The sequence below is a fragment of the Serinus canaria genome, chromosome 3, assembly GCF_022539315.1.
Source record: "Serinus canaria isolate serCan28SL12 chromosome 3, serCan2020, whole genome shotgun sequence".
Taxonomy (NCBI): Eukaryota; Metazoa; Chordata; class Aves; order Passeriformes; family Fringillidae; genus Serinus; species Serinus canaria.
In genome coordinates this window covers 13,160,730-13,181,572 of record NC_066316.1, presented here as the reverse complement: position 1 = coordinate 13,181,572, position 20,843 = coordinate 13,160,730, and the positions used below count along the sequence as shown (strand labels likewise).

At 49.8% G+C, this 20,843-nt stretch overlaps 2 protein-coding genes across 3 annotated transcripts in view; one reads left to right on the top strand and one right to left on the bottom strand.

Moving 5' to 3' along the window:
- The window catches only part of LOC103821325 (serine/arginine-rich splicing factor 7), a 1,055,603-nt gene that overhangs the window by 581,086 nt on the left and 453,674 nt on the right, over nt 1-20,843 (top strand). The gene's annotated exons all lie outside the window — the stretch shown is intronic.
- LBH (LBH regulator of WNT signaling pathway) lies at nt 2,719-14,663 on the bottom strand. The gene is made up of 3 exons (XM_009096162.4): nt 14,488-14,663; nt 13,628-13,730; nt 2,719-5,193 (listed from the first exon to the last, which is right to left on the bottom strand). Exons 1-3 carry the CDS (start codon nt 14,511-14,513, stop codon nt 5,002-5,004), a joined length of 321 nt encoding a protein of 106 aa, XP_009094410.1. The 5' UTR covers nt 14,514-14,663; the 3' UTR covers nt 2,719-5,001.

Here is a 20,843-nt window from a genome sequence, read left to right as displayed (position 1 = left end):
ACACACACAATGCTCCCACCAGTCCCAGGCATTTCCTGGGTGAAGCAGGTTTCTCTGCACTCAGTTCCTCCCTAGGTGATGGGCATGAAGCCTCTTCCCTCCCACTCCTAAAACCAGCACTCATAAACCTTCATTTGTGTAAGGATGGGTTTGAGCTTAGTTCAGCAGAGCTGCTCTCCAGCCAGGTTTGCACAGCCCTTTCTGCAGGTGGATGATCACTAGGGCTGTAGAAAGTGACACATTTTTTAACCCAAGTGGCTCAAAGCCAATGACACTGTGCTAGTGACACTGCTGGCCTCCAGGAAAGCCTGGGATGGGCCACCATGCCTCAAGGGACGTCCCCCACGCTGCCCTCCTGCTGCAGAGACATTGACACAGACACTGCTGACTGTGGGGACACCAGGCAGGTGCATAACTAAACTCTGCTGTGCTCCTCTCACATCCAGACACAGATTTGTGCTGGCCAAACATCAGCAGAAAGGCATCACTTGGCCATGAAACAGCCAGAGCTTTTCTCCTCAAGTAAGGATTTAGGAATAGCAATTCCTCTTGTTTATGTAGAGATGTGTGGGGCTCAGGATTGCTTTTTGAGAGCTCAGAGCATGTGCCTTACAGGCTGTTGCTCCTCACATCCCCTGGTTTGTTCCAGGTGAGTAGACTTGGAGGATTTTGTTTTAGTTTTGATTGTGCTTCAAGGCATCTTAAAGCAGATCAGCATCACAAGGATGAAAGCTCCACGTCCTCATAGGCTGGGAACTTCCTACTGGGATTAAAATTGGAAGGAGACAGCTCACCTGACAGAAAATTCAGCTTCTCCTGTTGCTTGCAATGATAAAGAGACTGGTTATACCAGAACACAACTTACAAGGGGACCTGTATCTTAGGAGTGGCTGCTCCCCACATGCAGTGCTGGTGAATTATCTTTGCTCTCCAACAGAGCAAGAATTTTTCCTGTCAGCGCCCAAATGTAGGCAAAGTCAGATGCCAGCAGTTCATGTGCAGAGGTTCAAGTGACTGTGGGCTTGATGAAGGTGAACAGAAGTGGGTGCACACTGAGCACTACAGATTAAAGATCTGGGAGAGTGAGCACAGGATGAACTAAGCAGGACAGCAGAGCACAGCTTGCTGTGTCATCAGTTTCAACTACAGAGCAAAGCTTGAGGAGGACAAATGCCTCAGGCTTAAATGTGATCCAGGAGAAACATTGTTCTGTGTGCAAAGAAAGGTCCTTATGCCACCCATCATTCTTCTTTGGGATGACTAAGGCTCACCCATTCAGCAGCAATCCCATTTTCATTTGAAGATCCAAGTTCCAGTTTGGCCACAATAGCTGGAGTCAAGGAGCAGGGAGGAGCCTCCTTCCCAGCAGCACTGCTCCAGGCAGATCCAAGGCAGACCCCCTGGCTGAGCAAGCCCCACTCAGGGGCCAACCCTTCTGCTCTTCCCCCAAAACAGGATGATACATCAGGATTCATTCCTGATTCTGATGTGAGCCTGAAAAACCTGCTGGTGTGCAGCACCTGGAAGCAGCAGACAAGTTCAATACATTTGCAGTTTCCCTAGCCAGTGCTGTATTTTAAGCAAAAACGTTCCAGGTCAAGAATAAACATCTTTGCTGATTTCAGACCAGCACATCTGGTCACCTTGGAAATCTTGCAGCAGCTGCTACAAGGCAAGCAGCTGTGCCTGAGGAAAGGAAGACATCAAAGCACCTCTGCTAGAGGTTGACTGAAGAAAAGGAGAGGTCAGCTTTAATATTGCATTTGTTCCCATGGCATAAAATATCCATGAGGATTGAGCAGGATACAATTCATCTTCAAACCGTGGGGCTCACACTGAGCATGCCCTCAGTTCAAGCATTAAATGGAAGGGTCATTAGTTAGTGTATTTAAACTAGTCTCATGTAAACATAAGACTCCAGCCTCAGCTGGGCTTGTTTGCCTAGGTTAGATTAGAGTGTTAGCTGCCAAATCACAGGAACTTCTATCCATGTACCTTAAAGATATGGGTATTCCAGGGTATTTGCTTCTTATCACCGGGTTTTAGTGGAAAATTTAATCCCATTAAGTACACAGCTTGAATTACTGAATCCTGGCATGGTCAGACTTCTACACCCAGAACAGTGCCTCGGTACCAGAGAAGCTCAGACTCAGAAATGCCATTTTCCCCAGCAGCACCACAAACTGCAGCACGTGGCCACTGGTGAGTGCCAAGACAGCTACTGAGGAAGAGCTGACCTCTAGACCCAAAATGGCCAGCACAGACACCCCTGGGGAGCTCAGCTGAGGCCCTACGAGCACACAGCAAGGCAAGGCTTGTCTTCATGAGTGCTGCTCAGGGCAGGGAAGAGCATGCACAGGGAACATGACTAACAGCAGCTGTGAATAGTTTCCACTCTCCATTACTTCATGTTCTGCAAGGTTAGGTAAGGGGGTAGATGTAGATGACAGATATAAATACAGATTTTATTTTTTTTTTCCAGGAATAAATAAACCAGAGCAGCAGTTTGCTGCAGCCTTTCACACAGCAATGAGCAACCACAGGAAGACAGAAGGCAAAGGTGCTGCCCCTCAAAGTTGACTTAGTCTTCCAATGCCACAGGGCATGATCTGAGGCCAGTCACCAGCATGATGAAACCAGCATCTCCAGGCTCAGCTGGCAGCCATGATCTGGAAGGTTGACCATCCCAACCCACTTCTGCAGTAAAAACAAAGCCAGTACATTTGGAAAGCATTTTCAAACTTTATTTACAACTGTCACAGTGACAAAAATGTAGTTTGAAAAAAATGCTAGCTTCTCCCTGAGGCTCAAAAAAGAATTACAGAAATATAGAATGTATATCATACAACAGGAGTTTTACTGGAGTGCTTTGTTCTTTAGATACGTTCAACAACAAATAGAAATATACACAATACTTCCAAAAAAAGGATGCAGACAGAAATATGCAAGTCTTTAGGGCAGACAGCAGGTCTGAAGTCCAAGGATTGCCATCTCACTGCTGCCCACATGGTAATATCTTTGATATAGAGCTTTGACTTGGTGGTACAGATGGTAGAGACCAATAGAGAGTAACACTTAGAAATAAGACAACTGGCTGGTATGCAGGTGTACAAGCTCACTCCAGTAAGACAGCAAGACTAGAACAAGTGTTACAGACACAACAGCTGAATCCATTGCTAGAGAAAATGGTATCACCACATCATGGCTGTTCAGTGATCAACCATCCAAGGTGGGCAGGGAGAGTGTCTGACTGGGTCTGCGTGGCAGGACCAGGGGCCAGCTGCAGTGTAGGAACACTGAATTTCTCCTGCTTTGTGCTAACTCATCTCCAAACTCCCATCTGTCCAAAAATAGTTGCACAGCTGATAAATTATTGCCATTATGTTGAAACACAAGCAAGACAAGACTAAAACAATCCTGCCAATACGTTAAAAGCAGTTCCCAAACCCCACCAGCGTTTAACTACTCATGAGGTATTAAAAATACAAACACACACATGTCCAAATAGATTTTAAAAATGGAACCAGTTATAAGCAAAGGGGGGTGGCATTGGGATTATTACGGAAGTTTGGTTAAGGCCTTGACGTTTCTTTTTCTCTTCCATGACCCCAGATTTGGTTTAGGTGGTAACTGCTCTCATCCTATCCCAAGACTGACTGGCTCCCAAGCTGGTCCCCAAAGCTGCAAGACCATCCCTTTCCAGGAAAGCAGCAGGTTATCTTGTCTGGCAGCAGACTGGACTTCTCCATGAGGCAGGATATGGTGAAGAGAGGACAAACCCAGACTTCACAAGCCAGTCTGCACTTCATTAAACCAACCATGAACGTTTCACCCTTGCTAAGAAGCAGGAATGCATCTTGTCTCAGGACACCCAGGCTAATCCTCTCCTAGCAGACCCCATCCTGCAAATCCCACTGGTGATCCACACTAGATCTGGTGTTTCATCTTTGGATGACCCCCAGGTCTGGCAGCCCCTCCCAACACTTCCCACCAGCCTGTCCTGCACTGAGGAGGCCCTGCAGTGCAAAGCTGGAGGAGAACCCCCCCACCCCAGCCCTCTCAAGCCCATTGACCAGCAAGTTAAGAGACACAAAACCCTACAACTTCAAGGACACCAAGGCAAGGAGGCATAAATCTCCACCCTTAGGCCTGGGGCACTGTACAAGATGAGACCACCCACAGCAGCCTCAGCAAATAGGAGAGAAAAATCTGAGGTGTTCAAACCTACATGAGCTCTTGCTGCAGACAGAAGCACCTTTTTACATCCGACGCGCACCACCTCATGCTCACCACCTGCAAGATAAGCTAGGGCGTTGCAGGAGAGATGACAAGCAGCAGCCTAATGCTATCCTGCAAATACAGCTGCTCAGCATTGAAGAGTCTAAAGGCAAACAGGGGGAGAAAGTAACTTTGGGGAAATTGGCTGGAAAACAGGCTCAACAGCGAGAGCAAGAAACCAGACTACTCCTATGGACGCTCACCTTACCCTAGGAGGTGCCGAACCAGGGAGAGCTACAGGCCCCTTGTCACTAGATCATTTAGCCATGCTTCGCTATGGACACCCTTCCACCCCCCAACACACAAAATGGAAGCTGTAAGAAAGGCAAATCTGAGATATTTTGGCTCTGTTCTCATGCTTTTAGCCAGAGGCAGCTCCCAGCCAAACGCTGCCACCTCCAACTTTCCTCCCCCTTCCCGAGCTCCCCCCTCAGCAGTCCTCGTGTGGTCACCCTCTGCCATGTGCTTGGAATTTCACTGCTGCCTCCGCCTCGGAAAAATACAGATAATGATCTCGAGAACAGCAAACATTTCTCTGCGCTACTTCCTTCCTTCCTCAGGAGGTCTGGTGACACCGAGGGCTTCAGTTCTCAATACAGAGAATACAAAAAAACTAAGATCTCGCAGGTGCAAAATTGAACTTGTCTTATTAAAAAGACTTTCAAAGAAAGTGTGGCTCTTCCTTCAGAAGGGTGCAGTCCCTTGCCTTTCCTCAGATGCCATTTATTGCTCCTTGTTGTCCTTCTTTGCGTCTTCACAGTTTTCTTCCTCCTCCTCCTCCTGCACAAGGAACTCTTCAGGTGGCCATCTCAGCTCGCCACTCTCCACGTCGCCCTCCGTGGGCTCCACCACGATGGAGGGCAGGCGGTCCTTCAGCTTACAGTAACGATCAAAGTCCGAGGGGTCGGGGAAGATCTGAAAGAGCCAAGGAACACACTCTGTCAGAGGGGCTGCACTCACTCAGGCTCAGCCAAAAACCCAGCTCGAGACATTCAGGTCTCCAGGGCAGACTAGTCTGGACACAGAGTCAACCACTGAGCGATGGGAATACTCTTGAAGTTGTCAATAACCTTTTCCAGTCTCCAAGTAATGGAAATGAGCCCTGCCCAAGAGGCTCCTGAAGCACGCGCTTGCTTGGATAGCGCTCAGCAAACAGGCACCTGCCCTTTTGGATATTTATCCAAATGCCTCAGCCCCCCACCCCTGCTTTTGCATTAATGCTCTTCAGTTTGCACACAGAGCTCTCTCCTTCAGAGAATCTGAGATCTCATTTCCTGCTGCTGGTCAGGCTGCACATCAGAACAGGCTTGTTCTCCAGGCTCTGCTGCTGGGAGGCAGGAGGCTCATGGCAACCCAGGGCTAGCACAGCCCAGACCCCTGCAGCAAGGGCCTGTGTCTGGTATCACTCCAGGGCCACAGTGCCAGCCTGAAATAGCTCAGCTGCATTTTAGAGATAATTCTGGCAGTATTCTGCACACTACAGCTACCCCACATCAGCAGTGAAACTCAGCAGGACACTCATTTTATAGAAGGGCTGGAGACTAAATGGTGTTTCTTCAGGAAAGGGGTACCTGTGGCACAGCCAGCAGTTATGCACTGTATTCTCATGCAGTGAAGACCAGGACTCCTGGATCTCCAGCCCCTCAAGGTGCACCTTACCCTATCCCTCCCACCCACTGCTTGCACATGGATGCACAAGCTTGTGCAGTGCAGCAGCACCAGGGCCCATACTCACTGGTAGTGCCAGTGATGCACACTTTGATCCTACTAGGAACTGAGGCAAAGCGTGAGTAAAGGGGAAAAAAAACCTGCTGGTGCAGTGTTAGCAGCAGCTGTGCATGACTAGATTGCAATATGAACAGAAAAGGTTGTGTTACTTGTGGGTAACTTGCTGGGGGAACATCTTCAAACCCCAGCTCATCCAGAAGGGAACTGGATGGGTGATAAAATGGTTATCACTGCTGGGTGATAAAATCCACTTGCTACATCAGACCTCATGGTTAGTAGCCAGAAGATTAAACAACCACACCTGCTATTTCAAACAATTTTATCAAAGTGTCCATTTCACATTAGAGTTGCATTTAAATACCCCAAGGAAGAAAATGACAAAGTGCATTTTCCCCTTGAGGTTGTAGGCCAGGTGAGAAGTCATGTGGCTGTACTTTTCTTTGAACATCATCTGCATTCAAGTGAGTTACAAGAGCATCCTTGCAGGGAGCAGCACTGCCAGCCTTGGCCTCAGTCTGAGAGCAAGATCTCATCTGCTTTGATCTCTGTGGTTCCAGTTACAAAAGCAGGTTCTCCATCCAGGAGCCCTGAGCATTAACCATGAAGCCTCATTCTCCTTGTGCCAATCATGTGGGTACTCACCACTTTGGGAAGCCCTGGCCACAAGAAGTGATACAACATCCTATCAGCTCCTTCTTCAGCCTAGCAACTATTAGCTACAGCACCACCTCCTTGGCAATACTCAGTCTTCCACTGTTCAGCCTCATTTTCCTTCATACCCAAAGCTTTGTGGCAATCAGATTGGAAAAGCCATTAGGCTGCTACCTAACACAAACTCAGGCATGGGAACAGAAGGAAATGCACAAATCAGGGGCTGTTTGCACGTGATCATCTGGTCCTGGGGACAGTGGTGCAAGACTCCAGCTCCCACCATCCACATTTTTGTCCAGAGCAGCTGAGGTCCCTTGAATGCAGGCACATCAACCTGGGCATTGCAGCATGAGCTACTTGCTATTAGTCACTCTCAGCACCAGTGAGACAGCAACTGTTTCTTGGAACTTTGTGGCTTCTGCTTGGCCAAACAAAATCAGTTTCAGGCACACAGTGCATTACTGAAAGTACAGTCAGTGGCTCTTAAGCATCAAGTTATCTAAACCCAGGATAGGGGAAAAAAATGCTCTTGACATTACATGGTTTAGAAGGTTGCAATGGAAAAAAAAGCGTGGTTCAAGAGGTTACATAAGCTGATAATGTCATGAAAATAGCCTCCTATGGAAGAAAAATAGCAGTATAATAATTAAACTAACCTTTGGCTGCTATTATTTTAAGCACATTAGGTCAAATTGGAGCAATTTCTTTGAAAATAGCCTGCCAGATTTTTTGTCCAGAAACTAAGTAGTAGTCATTTCCTCACAAACAAATATCCGCAAAATGTGGTGTGCAGCTTTTTTAATAATAATAAAAAAAACCCTAGCACAATCTTATCTCAAACAGCTGCAGGACAGGCCAAACCCAAGAAGGTCAGGATTTTTTCCACTAAGTCATGCTTTTTAATCGTTGAGGCAGCATGAAGGGAGATGTTGCAACTGCACTTTGAAGGGGCGTGGACAGTCAATGGAAAAAATACAGAAAGGCAGATTTCCTCCAGCGTGATGGGCAGGGTGACAGCAGGCCAAGCACGGGGCCCAAGGAAAAAGGGTTTGAGACTAACTGTTCATCTGGGGAAGCCAAGTGAGAAGGTTAACCCAACCAGCCTCCCCCCTCCTCTTCACAGAAGAAGATAAGCAAGCACCAGCTCTCTCTGTCCTGCTCCAGTAGGGCCGTGCTACACTGGTTGCTTCCATAGGCCTCATCTGGTCCCACTCCAGATTTAGACAATGGGGAGAAAGAAACCTCCCTAATTTACAGCAAGCTTCACACTGGGAATTGCAGCAGCTCAGCTCTGACCTGGGAGCTCTGCACTCTCTGGCACAGCAGCCAGGACAGCAACCCCTGCCTCCGAGCCTTTCTGCTCCCATTATCCTGCCCAGGGGCATGGGAGGAAGGCTCTGCACCTCCCACCCCACAAAGAGGGCAAGAGCCATGGGTTATCTTCTCCCTCTCGTGCATGACAGGGAGCCACCTTGCACACAGCTGAGGCAGACACCTTCCCCTGGCAGACCTGGTCACTTGATGGGGGACAAGGGACAAGCAACTGGTTGTGACGGCTGCCTAAAGGCAAATTTATGCAATTCAAAGGCATCTTCCTCCCCTTCACTTGCACGACATGGCACAAGGGGTTGCAACTGCTTCCATACAGAGCCTCCCCTGTAGCTGAGCGCCAAGTCCTGGCCATGGAGAGCCACATCCAACACCTCTAGATCCACAGAGGACATGACATGCATGCTGCTTCTAACACCACTCAACACAGCTCCTTGCAAACAGCAAGACTGGTTTTTACAGGCCCCTTTGGATTTACATCTGGGAACTGTTCTCCTCATGAACTTATCCAAATCACACACAAATCAACCAAACTCTTGCCTTGCAGCTGGAAAGGGCAGGGAAAAGCAGAACTTGAAACAAAAGCTTGAAATGATTTTAGGACGATCATGTTTTGCCTCTGTTTCAGATGAACTAGCTCTACTATCCTTGGATGAAGTCTTGGCAACAAGAACGGAAAGTTTTCATTGCCCTGGGGAGGCTCATACCCTCTCTCAGCATTCACAGGGATGGAGAAACACCAAAAGCAGGAGAGATGTCAGGCAATTCAGAAGATTAGCTCAGCACTACCACAATCCAAGTGACACTTGTAAATTCAAAACAACTTCCACATGTGTGCTCCGTACCAACACCCATAGTTAAAATGCCTGTCTCCCCTCCCATGGGGCTGAAAACTATTTAAATTGTATTACAGGGAGACTAAAGCAATGACATCTTTCCAAATTAAGTTACTGGTTTGGGAAGAAGCTTTGCTTGACTGTGGCAGCTCTATACAAGACTGCAACGTCAACATTGGGAGACATCCCACTTCAGGTACAGGGTGCACCCCTGATGGACACATCGCTCATCCTCCTCGGACTGAAGGGCTGAATTTTGGGCCTCTTCAGCAATATCAGTATTCCAAATCCCAAATCAGCATTGAAGTTCTGGAAATAAAACGTTAGTGCCACTGAGAAGCACAGCAAGCTCATTTCAGGAAGTGCTTTGGTCATCTCTCAGCATCCTCTCTGGAGGACTTCTCCAGCCACAATGCCTACATTTACACACACAGTAGTCATGACTCAAAAATGAGCTCCAAGTATGTACATGGCAGCTGTGACTCAGGCTGATGAGCCACAACAACTCCCCAGCCACAGAAATACTGCCCTGTCTCAGGGCATGATGTCAGGGAAACTTCCTACATCTAACCATTTTCCCTCAGTGTAACAAGGCATTAAAGCAGGGAGGAAAAAACATGCTCCAAGGTGTTGCTGCTGTCTTCAGTGTGGATTTCAGTGGAACACTTGTGCACAGCATAGCTGCCAACATGATTGCTTTTGTATCTGTTTATCCCATATCCTGCTTCTGTCCTCATTGAGGTCCCAGACCCTGGAATACACATTGACTCTGCCTATTAATCTTGTCTAGCAGCCATGCTGGCTATGACCACCTTTTTGCAGCCTGGTCTCAAAACCTTCCACAGCAGCAAGCGGGACCTCTGAAGGACTTGCCCCACACAAATCAAAGCTGCACAGACATGAAGCACCTGACAAGAAAACAATTACAGAGGAAGTTCAATTTCCATTGACCCAACAGCCCTTGGGCCAGTAACATACTGGTGGGTTCAGTTTAACTGGAGGGATCCAGCACGCACATCTTAAGCCCCTCAACTCCCAGGGAAAGCCAGTGCTTCCCCAGGGCTGGTGAAGGGGTGTTGCACTCACCAGAAATGCCTTCCCCAACACCAAGCTTTTGGCACAGCCACTGGATAGAGCCTTAAGCCTATTTACCCAGATTCAGGCACTCTGACGTGATTGCCAGCAAGCTGTGGCTGTGATTAACCTACACAGATCTCAGCATGATGCGATCATGACTTAAAGAGCTCAAGCTCCCCATGACAACCAAACCTCAGCTGAGGGCACGAGGCAAGCTCAGCCTCTGCAGGCCACTCTCCTACACGGGAGCCTGAAGGACCAGCGAGTCACCTGCCAGCCAGCCTGCAGCAAAGCAGCACGCTCAACTCAGCACACTGCCTCTGCTCAGAACGCACACTCTGGGCATTAAGGTGCTCTCAGTTGTGCTCAGACCCTGCTCCACTTCAACAAGCAAGGTAGGATTGCAGTCAAGGCACTGTTTGACAACAGCTCCACAAAATGATTAATTCAGCCTCGGTTTCAGCGGCATTGTTCGTGCTGCTGGGAGACAGCACAGAGGACAAGCTGGCAGAGTGCTGATGAGGCTCTTCAAAGCATGGGTATTTCTGGGGCTGGGAAACAGCAAACAGTGCATTAGCTCTGGCTGGCAGCAGAAACAGCCTGGCTTGCTGGACACTGCCAGGCAGGAAGTGCGTGAAGCCCTCCATAGCCATATCTGTTTGTAGCAGGGGCAACTTGAGCCATCAGCTGCATTTCAATGAGTTTTTTGTTTAGTAAGTCCCATGGGAATTATGGGACATCTATTAAAGATCCAGAAATAGCTTCTCACTGCAGGCACAAGACCCAGCATGACATCATCTCTTCAGTCACATCTTCTGTTTTGTCTATGCTGCCCTGTTCTGAGACTCATGCCCCAAATTCACCACTCACTTCTGCTCAGGCTCTTGGAATCTGAACCATCTTCAGGGGGATCAAAAAGCAGCTTGCTGTCACAAATACAGTAATAAAAATCTGTCTTACAGAGGATGATTTTGAAGTTAGCACTCTAGCTCACAAGAATTTTGCATATTAACTGGAAAAAAGGCAATCCTATGATGAGAAAGCATGTTGGCCTTAAGCCTATGGAAGCAACTCAGTTAATACTGGTATTCCTTCTACAGTCTGAGTTTTCACACTATTGAGCAGTAATGACCAGACCAGTAAAGGGCAAAGTGCTTTACCAGGGAGGAGAGTGCAGACCTTCAGCTGATGTCTAGGACAGACAGACACCCCAGTGGGTGGAAGATGAAGAAAAAAGTCAACAACTCAAGCACCCTTCATAACCACTGAGACAGAGAGGAGCCAAGAAGTTCAGTGAACTCCACAAGACAGAGGAATCAGATTGCTGAAGTTTATATTCAGGGTATGAGCTTGCTTCCTCAGTTTTCTTCCAAGTAAACTTTGAAACAATTCTCTTGGTAGGACAAGTCTGTCTGCAGCAAGCACTGATATGCTCTAGAATTCTAGCAGTGCTGCTGGGCAGTACCAACTCCTCTGGTCCAGACAGTTTCATGCCTGCCTCTGGTGGCAGAAGCAGCCCTCAGTCTCACAGGCAGCCTCCTACTGACCAACTCCTAGGCAGTCCCTGCTCTAAACAGCTTGAAGGGGGAAATTTTGAACCCCAGTTTGAATAGTAAAATAAATTCAAGTTCTACTAAAAGAACAGGACAAAATTTTGAAGGTAAAAGCTTGATTCTGGCTCCACCTTTTATTTTTTTGCCTCTCATAGCCAGCCAAGGGCTGTTACACTGTGAGTGCCTTACTCTGCAGATGAGTGGAGGAAGATGCTGCAGCTTAGAACAACAAGCCTCAGTGTAGGAGCAGTCATGCTCCATTAGCCCTGTCTGGTTTTAAGTTATTGCACTACAGCTCTCAGACAAGCATGCAATTTTCCATGTACCAAATTCTCTCCATCAGCAAGATGAGGCACAAAGTGCCAAAGTCTGAGGTAGAACAAAAAGTTCATGGTGCTATTTGCATCAGATTTGCCCTTGCTGGTTTCAGTTGACTCTTCAACCCTTTAAGGATGCTTTCAACTTACCTTGACTGACACTGTGACATTCTCAACCTAGCAGACAGAGAAGGAGGGCTGGATCCTGTTCTCCAATCCTCTTTACACTAACCTGATTTAGAGGTAGACCTCATACACAGCCCACACACTACTAGTGCCATAAGGGTCTTCCATTTCAACTCCTCTACTCCTGCTGCCATCACTCTTCATCACATCAAGGTGAAGTTCCTTGCAGGCATTTGAAAAACAATTATCTACAACTAGACCACTAAAAGGAATAGATCTAGGATGCAGAAGCCCTGCACAGATATGAGTCGTCAGCTTTTATGACTCACATGTTCAGGTGATCCACTCAAAACCAAACAGTCCTGTTTCCCAGTTGGCCAAAGCAGACTTTATCAAGGTCATTAGCACCTGGGGAAGAACCTCACTGAAGTGATCATTAGAACAAGCAGTGCACCTAGATTCTGCCTCTCTCTGGGAACTTGGATGGGTAGAGGCATTTGACCTGACTGGGTTAAGCCTCTTCATAAGGTGACCCATAAAGGCAGCCCATGCAGGTTACTTTGATTGCTTCAGATTTAACAATTGGCATTGCCTCTGCACTCTGTCTGTAAGGGAGGAAAGAGAGGCTGTACGCTCCCCACTAGCTCAAGTACTGAAGCATAGCACAGCTGTAAACCAAACAACTTGCATTATCCAGAGCCAGAAGCCTGACTAAAAGAAGGAAAGCATCCCCTTTTCCTCCACATAGCTATGGCTTCTGCTGGAGGCCTCCGTGGTGGCCTAAAGTTCAGTCGATTTCATGCTCCAGTGCACTGCTGCTGCCTTGTAGTTCCCTTTTCAGACAAGCATTCGGCACCTCATCTGAACGCACACTTGGAGCAAATGCCTCCATGCAGATTGTGTAACATCTGCAAAGGACAAAGCCTGCATCTGGATGTGCCAGTAAAGAGTCACCCGACACACAGAGCAGATGCAAGTTGTCTGCCAGCATTCAGCATCTGTGTCAGAGCTCATCAATGAGCCTCCTGGAAGTGAAGACAACCATGGAGCTGGGAAGCTGAGGTCTCTACCTTGTGCTTTGATTAACTACAGGCTAGGAAATGAAAGGGATATTAAGACTAAATCTAGCTGCAGACCCCTTATTCATTGATCTAGACATTAACAGCTAACTACATTGTTCAGAAGTTTCAGAATGAATGCAACTCGTGCCTCCAGTTACCGATATCTCCAGTGACATTTCATGGCTCATTTAGGCTGCGTCTGGCCTCACTGTACCTTACAGACGACTGTTAACCCTCTCAAATGGGCACATCACTCAGGAAAATCAAGAACTAGATAAAAAAATTGTGGATGCAATATAAACAGCACCCTCCTGCTCTCAGCAGATCAGCTGTATGCTGTGTTACAAAGATCTCATGAGCCCTCTCAGCCCAGTGAGTGCCATGAATCCTTCTTTAACCCATCTCCCACCGAGCCCCGGGAATGCTGAATGAGCGGGGGCTCGGTCACTTCAAAACAAGCGAATCCTCTGCCAACCCGCACTGATAGCAAGTGATATTTTAGACAACCATCTCCTGCCAAGCAAACATTCCAGTCTGTTGACTAGTTCTCACTACTGTAAAACCTGCTGCTATTAGGTCAGGCTATGGAAACATACGTTAGACCAAGCTTACAGTCTAGCCCAGGCAATTCCACAACGGATTAGTGCCTCAACTGCCAGCAAAACACTTACCTGATACGACAGCCCATCCTTGCGGGGGCTTAGTCCGATCTCATCCATGGCTGGGGTGTTCATCATCACTTCAGTCATTTCAGCGGATCTCAGATAATCAGAGCTAGAGACAAAAGACAGCATTCCAGTGATCTGAGGGGCTCCGGCAGGGCTGAGCACGATTCAAGCGGCGAAGCGAGCAGCAGAGGCTGTAGGCAGTCTATTTCTGGTCCCTTCCTTCCTGCCCCCCCCTTGGAAGGCAGCGGAAAAAGCTCAGTACCTCGTAAGCTGGAGCTACATCCAATGCCCTCGGAGCACCTCCCCGGTCTCCCCCCAGGAACCCAGCTCAAGCACACCCGGGGACGCTCCAGCAGCAGCGCTTCGCTTTTTAACTCCGCTTTCCCCAGCTCTGCCCCGCGGGGTGGGGGGGAAGAAAAAACCCACAGTAAATAAAGTGCAAGCGCGGGGGGGTTGGTTTTTCTTTCAGTATTTTTTATATTTTATTTCTCAAGCGGGTGCGCTTTAGATCCCACTGACTTATTTTACAACCTCGGGGACTCCCAGGCCAGCGGAGCGCGCGGAGCCAATTCCAGCTCGGCTCTTACAGCCTTAATGGCATTTCCAGCGCCAGAAAGTGAAGCGAACTCCCTCCCGCAGCGGCTCACCCGTCCCGCTACCGCCCGCACCGCCCGCCGGGGAACCGCCGCCACCGGCCGCTGGCCCCGAACGGCTCCCGGGGCCCCTCGCCGTCCCGCAGCCTCGCCTCCTCCCGGGCACGGCGGCGGCTGAAGGGGCTCGGCCTCAAGCGTCCCCCCGGCAGCATCCCGCGACGGCAGAGCCGCCGTTCCCCCGCCCGCCCCCCGCGGGAAGCGCCCACTCACCAGGGCAGGGGACACAGCACAGACATGAAGTCCCAGCAGAGGCTGCCCCGGGCAGGGGGTGGCGGAGGGGGCACCCAGGCGCTGCAGGACGATGCGCGGCACTGCCGGTGACTGACGAGGGTCCCTCACGCCTCGGCCACCGCCTCCGCTCTGAGCCCCGCGCTCGCCGCCGCGCCGGCTTAAATGGCCCCGGGGGGCGTGTCCCGACCTCAGCCCCGCCCACCCGCCGACGTCAACTTTTTCATGAATGGCCTCGGCGCCGCCTGCGGGGGGGGTGGTAGGGGGGTGTGGGGACGGGTGTCCGTCCGTCTGTCCCCTGCCACGGCCACCCCGTGCCGGGCGTTCCCAGCGTAGAGAGGTGTGTTCTCGCTGTCTCGGCCCGGGCCGAGGGGGGGTGCGGCCCCCCGGCACTGCTGCCGGCCGCACAGGGACGCACCGGCGGCACCCCGAGCATCGCCGCGGCTGGCGCTGGGTCTCACGGAGCGGAGCGGGTCTCAAACCCGGCCCCTTGGAGGCGGTGGTGGCGGAGGGTGGCCGGGGACACGGGCAGGGACGGCAGGTACCGAGCAGCGGCAGCGGCCGCCCAGCCCCGCTCCTGCCAGCACCGTCCGTGCCCCGCACCGCCGGTGGGAGTAAAAGCTCAGTGAGCAGCTTCAAGGGGCCGAGTTATATTTAGCAGAACAATGTGAATCAATGATGGGAAGGCGCAGGAGCAGAGAGAGAGGCAAATGCATTCGCTGCCCGGGCGGCGTGAGCCCCGTGGCCAGCTATAGGAATGCACATTTCCGGCACTCCCCTCCCAACATGAAACTTCTGGAAGGCAAAGCGCATCTTTGTGCGCAAGGTCTGGGCACCCCAAACTCAGCATGACTCCCGACTTCATGCATCGATCTGCTGCTGCTTGTGCAGCCTGAGGAGCGGGCTGTGCCCCGAGGCACATGCCTGCAGGGCCGGGCTCTCCCAAGCTGCTGAGAGATGCTCGGGGCTTCTGGGGACAGTTCTCCCTTCTGTTTGCTTTCCCAGGGATGTTGCCATACGCTGAAAGGTGAAGTTTAGTGCCGGGACTGTTTGGATTCCACCTGTTGATCCATGCTGCTGCTCAGACTTTGCCAACCCGGTGGATAACCAAGCACACACTTACAAACGCTTCTCGTGTTTCCTTCAAACGCAGAGCACTCAGCTGCTGCCGTGCTTCACACACCTGTCTATGCACGGACAAATACATGCTATTTGCCCCCATTTTTTAGTGCTAAAAAAGCACATGTTCAGTGTGTCTGAAGGGAAGCTTTGCCCTCAGCTCCACTCAGCTACCCTCCAGACTGTGCATGAGTGTGTACATCCCTACGTGCATGTGTTTCCTCAGACCAGATAATTTAATCTTCTTAGATTGATATTATATAATGTGAGCGTGTGTGGGTGTTTCACATCAGGCTGCAGCAAGCTGCTGCTTTGTGCCACATTAGAATGAATCACAAGGAATCAGTTGAGCCCCTGCAAGCATGTGGAAATTCAGGTGGGTGGGAGTGACTCCCTGCAAAGGCCACCAGTCACCTTCCACAAGGTTAAAGGGAGGGAGGCAGCAGAGGGGACTAGGTGCGCACAGTCCATTTGCCCTCCAAACAATGAGGTTTGGAGTCAGGGAGAGGAGTAAGAGGACAACCAAGTCTCCAAAGTGCTGGGCAAACAGCTTCCCTCTGTTTTGCTGTCCCGTCCACCCGGACCACCTCTCCCTGCTGCATCCCCTGGGACACACACGTTCACATTGACTGTCTTTGCTGATTTCTCCACTAAGAGAACACAAAGACTTGACTTGTAAAATGCTTTTTTGATGCTGAACCAGGTCAGTGCCTGGTGGTATGTGCAGAGGCTGGGAGACCACTCTGGGAGAAGGAGAGAGACAGGGTGCTGCTTCAGTCAAGTCTCTTTAAATTAATTTTCTAACTTGCCCCAAGCACTTTCATCTCCCACCATGTCCAGTTAAAACGTGGGACATGAGATGGGGACATAGCTCAGTTCTCTGGGATGTTTCATCTGAAGCAGCCCTGCCTGTGTCCCTGAAACATAAACACACATGCTATGGATTTCCTGGTGGTGTCTGTACAAAATAAAAGCTGATGAAAAACCCACATGCCCCCCAGGCCCTCTTTTACCAGGCCCACTGATTTGTCTCTCTAAATGCCTTCATACGCTCAGCAGGGCTTGAAGTTCAAGGTTTTTCCCTCATTGGGAAGCTCATTCCTTTAAGTATATAATTTTTGATACATCTAAGTCCCTGAAGGAGGTCAAGAGACAGAACTGTGGCTCAACCTCCTTTCCATCCAGCCTCCATGGCTCCTGCAGCCACCACTGAGGAAAAGCAGCTCAGATCAGCCCTTTGCCTATGTCCTCTGGGCTCTGCCTTGCCATCTTGGCTGGCATGGGAAGATACTCGAGTTTCCACCTGGATAAGCGCCTTTCAGGGGGTGTGAGGGGGATGACATGGAACAAAACCCCTGGATGTGTCCGTGCTGAGTACACAGCTCACTTCCCAACGACTGGGTGAGAACATGGGCCCTGGCCAATTCCCATTGGGAGGCCTGGGGATCCATACTTTTACTGCTTGCTCTGGCTCCAAGCCACAGTGAGATCTATCAGTGTGATTAACCCTAAGCCCTTTAGAAAGCAAAGGCACACCTCCTGTGATTCCCATCAGTGATTCCCATCAGCCTTGGCTGCTTCCCTGCTTCAGGGTGGCTCCTGTGCCCCCAGGGTGAGATTCCCTGGGTGAGCTGTGTACCAGGAAAGCTGCACCTTTGGCCCTACCCTCCGGGGAAGTCTTGCTGAAGGTATCCAGGTGTCCCAGGGATGGAAGATGTGTTATAAGCCTAAGGAGGTGTTCTCCATGCAAGAGAGTTGTCCTACAACAGCTCCTTCTGCTTTTCTTGCCCCAGCCAGGTGTGAAAAGCTGGGGCTGCAGAGGTGTACAGGAGGGGCTGTTGTACCTGCGGCTCCCACCTTGCTAAGAACAAGCCTTCCCCTTTGGATAAGCCTTTATATCAATTTCTAGGCTGAAAATGAGGGAGCCCAATTAACACTTGAGCTGCTGAGCTGCCACCTTGGAAATGGCATGTCCAAGCAACCAGTTTTCATTACATCCCAGATTCTAAAATGCCAAGTCCTCACTTCTCTCAGAGAGCAAAGCAAGAGGAGTTTCCTGCCTTCCATGACTTCACAACCACAGAGCAGTACATGGAAGCAGAGAATAAAATGGGATTAGCTCAAAGTCTTTGATCACAAATGAGAATGAACCCCTGTGCTCATTCTCTGCTCTCTTGATAGGAGCAAGATACAAGCATTTCAAATTGCTATTTTTTTGTCTTTTATTTTCAGCCAGTTCTAGGAAATGGAACTCAACCTGCTCTGATTTTTCCTTCTTCCCTCGTCTCAGCGTTCACCAAGTCCCTGTTTCTCTGCCGTGTATTTTTGCATTAAACACTGTGGACTTCCCAGTCACCAGGGGGGCAGGAACAGCAGCACTTGGGTTCTCAGCTGGGGTAAAGGGCGTTGAGCTGAGGGCAACCAGATGAGCCCCCGTGCCTTTTTTATTACCTTCATTTAATTTTATAAATCTCTGCAATATTTTGCTTTTCAGGACAGCATAAACCAACCAGCAAATGGAAGCTGGTACATTCTGGGTCAGCAGCAATCCAGCAGGAGCAGAGTGATGGTGAAGGACAGAGCATCACTATCCTCCTGGAAGACACTTGTGCACCAGCAGAGCCAAGGAGCTCATTTCCACATATTTTCCCCTGACTTGCTCGGAATGTAAGAGTTTTCATTGCATTTGCCTCCAAGCAAATACAAGACACTGCCTATCTGGATTTAGATCCCACTCGGCATGGGCTGAGCGCACGACAGCCGGCCCCGCTGGCACCCCAGCCCCTCTGCAGCCATGCACGTGGCCACCTCCCTTCTCCAAGGGGCAACTGAGGCTGCACGTGGCCACCTCCTTTTTCCAAGGGGCAACTGAGGCTGCACGTGGCCACCTCCCTTTTCCAAGGGGCAACTGAGGCTGCACGAGGCGACGTGACCAGCGCAGGGTCACCCTTGGGGTCACCTCCATTCGGGAGCGGAGCTCGCCGGTTCTTGTCTCCCGGCCAGAGTTGTGAATCCTACGGGGAAAGTTTCTTAGTAAAAAAATAAACTCTTCCCACTTGGAATTTAAAAACAAAACCATGGAAACATTTCTCTGTGTCCTAATGTTTTGCAAAAAAGTTATTTTAACCAATTTAAATTTGGGGCTTGATTTGACCGTCCGGTGCCCTTTGAAATAGTTGAATCCAGGCCATCACCACAACCATGTTGGAGCCAGGCCTCGAGCTCCAGCTTGCCTGACATCCCACCAGCACCTTGGGCATTTAAGTCCCCCCTCCTCACCTGAGAGGTGGTCAGGATCCCCCTACTTCTGGGTTCCTGCACCCACAGTGTGCAGTAGCTTGTTTTGCTTCACCAAGTTTCATGACCCCGGTGCAAATAGTTTGCATGCCCAGGGTGCTGCAGACAAGCTGAAACAGCTGCCACCTGCAGGCTGCCACCTTGGTGGCACCACCAGAGTCTGTCCCATGTGCTTCTGCCCAGCAAAATCTGCCTAAGAGGTGGTGACTGCAGCTCAAACAAACTCCGGGCTGTCCCTGCATGGCCCTACCTGTGCATGACCTGGCACAAACCCTCTCCTCTCCGTGCTCGTGGCACACAATCTATTTATTTCCTTGGAAAAAAAAATAGGCTCTCGCAGTGTCATTCTTTCCAGCCACTTTCCACATAGCATCGCATTTCACAGTGACTTTCAGAGAGTGATTGAGAAGAAAAGGCCACTCAGCGTTTGGCTGTCCTGCTCTGTGTGCCTCATGTTGCAGGGGGGTGGAGAGCAGAGAGGAAAAATGGGGTTCATACTCTGTGTTGAAAAGCAAAAAGGATGGATACAGCTGGCAGAGTAGAGAGGTTTGATCTTATAGACCCAGATGGGCTGCTAAGGGTCTGGGAATTGGATCTGCTTCTGCAAGGTTGCCTCTGGTTTTATTTTACACTGACCCCCCAGGAAGGAAGGGGCCGTGCTGGAGCTGAGTCTGGAGCCTCCGGTGGGGCTGGCTCGGGGTGGCTCAGCTGGTTTCCATCCAGCTCTGCAGGCCCGATTCAGTGTAAACCTTAATCTTGTCCTGATAATTAAGTTTATGCTTAAGGATTTTTCTGAACTGGGGCCTTTCCTTGGATGGTGACAGCTCCTGTAGATAACCATGAGGAGAGTGGAAGCGCCTGCAACAGGAGGAAAGGACAAAGGACATGGCTTCTCTGTCCCAAGAAACCTAAAATATGAAGACCTTGGTTTCTTCATGGTTTCTTCTCTTTTCCTCTCGATTGAGGTGGCACAGCTCGTTAGCCTCATGTCCAGAGTTTCACCCAATGCCTGGTCCTTGTTTCACCCAGCTCTGCCTGGGACATGTCCCCACACAGCCTGCAGTCTTCCTGGGCACTTGGCTGGTCTCCCTGACTCTTCCCTGGCCCTCTCTGTTGCCCACTGCTCTCTCCAGAGGAGCAGAATTTCAGAGCCATTTTGCAATAAGGTAAAATTCCACAAAGGAGAGAATTGGGCTCAAAAGCCCAGCAAAGGGGATTTGATGTGGACCTCACATGGTGTAGGTGTCTCACCAGCATCCCCTCCAGGTTCCTGCAAAAGGAGGTGTCTTCTCCATCCTTGTGATGGCTCCTGCAGGAGATGCACTTGGATAAAGCAGATGGAGGAGCAGCAGAGCCCCATGTTCAGGGCAGGAGGACGTGTCCTTGCTGGGCTCTCTGGACTTGTAGTGAGCACCCTGCACCCTCAAGGAAGCCAGCAGAAGATGTGAGCTCTCAATGTGGCTCCAGATCATGCCAATACAAAAGGACACATTGAGAACAACGAGTGTCTGGATTAATATTTATATTCTGTCAAGGGAACAGAAATGCCTTTTGGCTGGAATTGGTGTATGGAAGATCTTTCATTTAAAAAATTGAATGCTTTACTCAGTCACTGCATTTCCCCTTTTCATCATCCTAGAGTTTTATTTCTTGATGGGTTTATTTTTTTTTAACAGCATAGTTTTTGGGTTTTTTTAAAACAGAGTTTATTTTTTTAAACACTGGTATTTATTTTCCTTTTTTTAATCTGTTGGTCAGATGAGTATTGCCCTGAGACAAGTTGACCCTAGAGGCAACATCACCCACCCCTTCCCAGTTTCTGGCAGGTCACTTGCATGCATCAGGGAGACAGTGGGAGCATGAGAAACACAAAGATAAGTCCCCTGCCTAAGAGGGAGAGAGGCAACATGGAAATCCAAGCA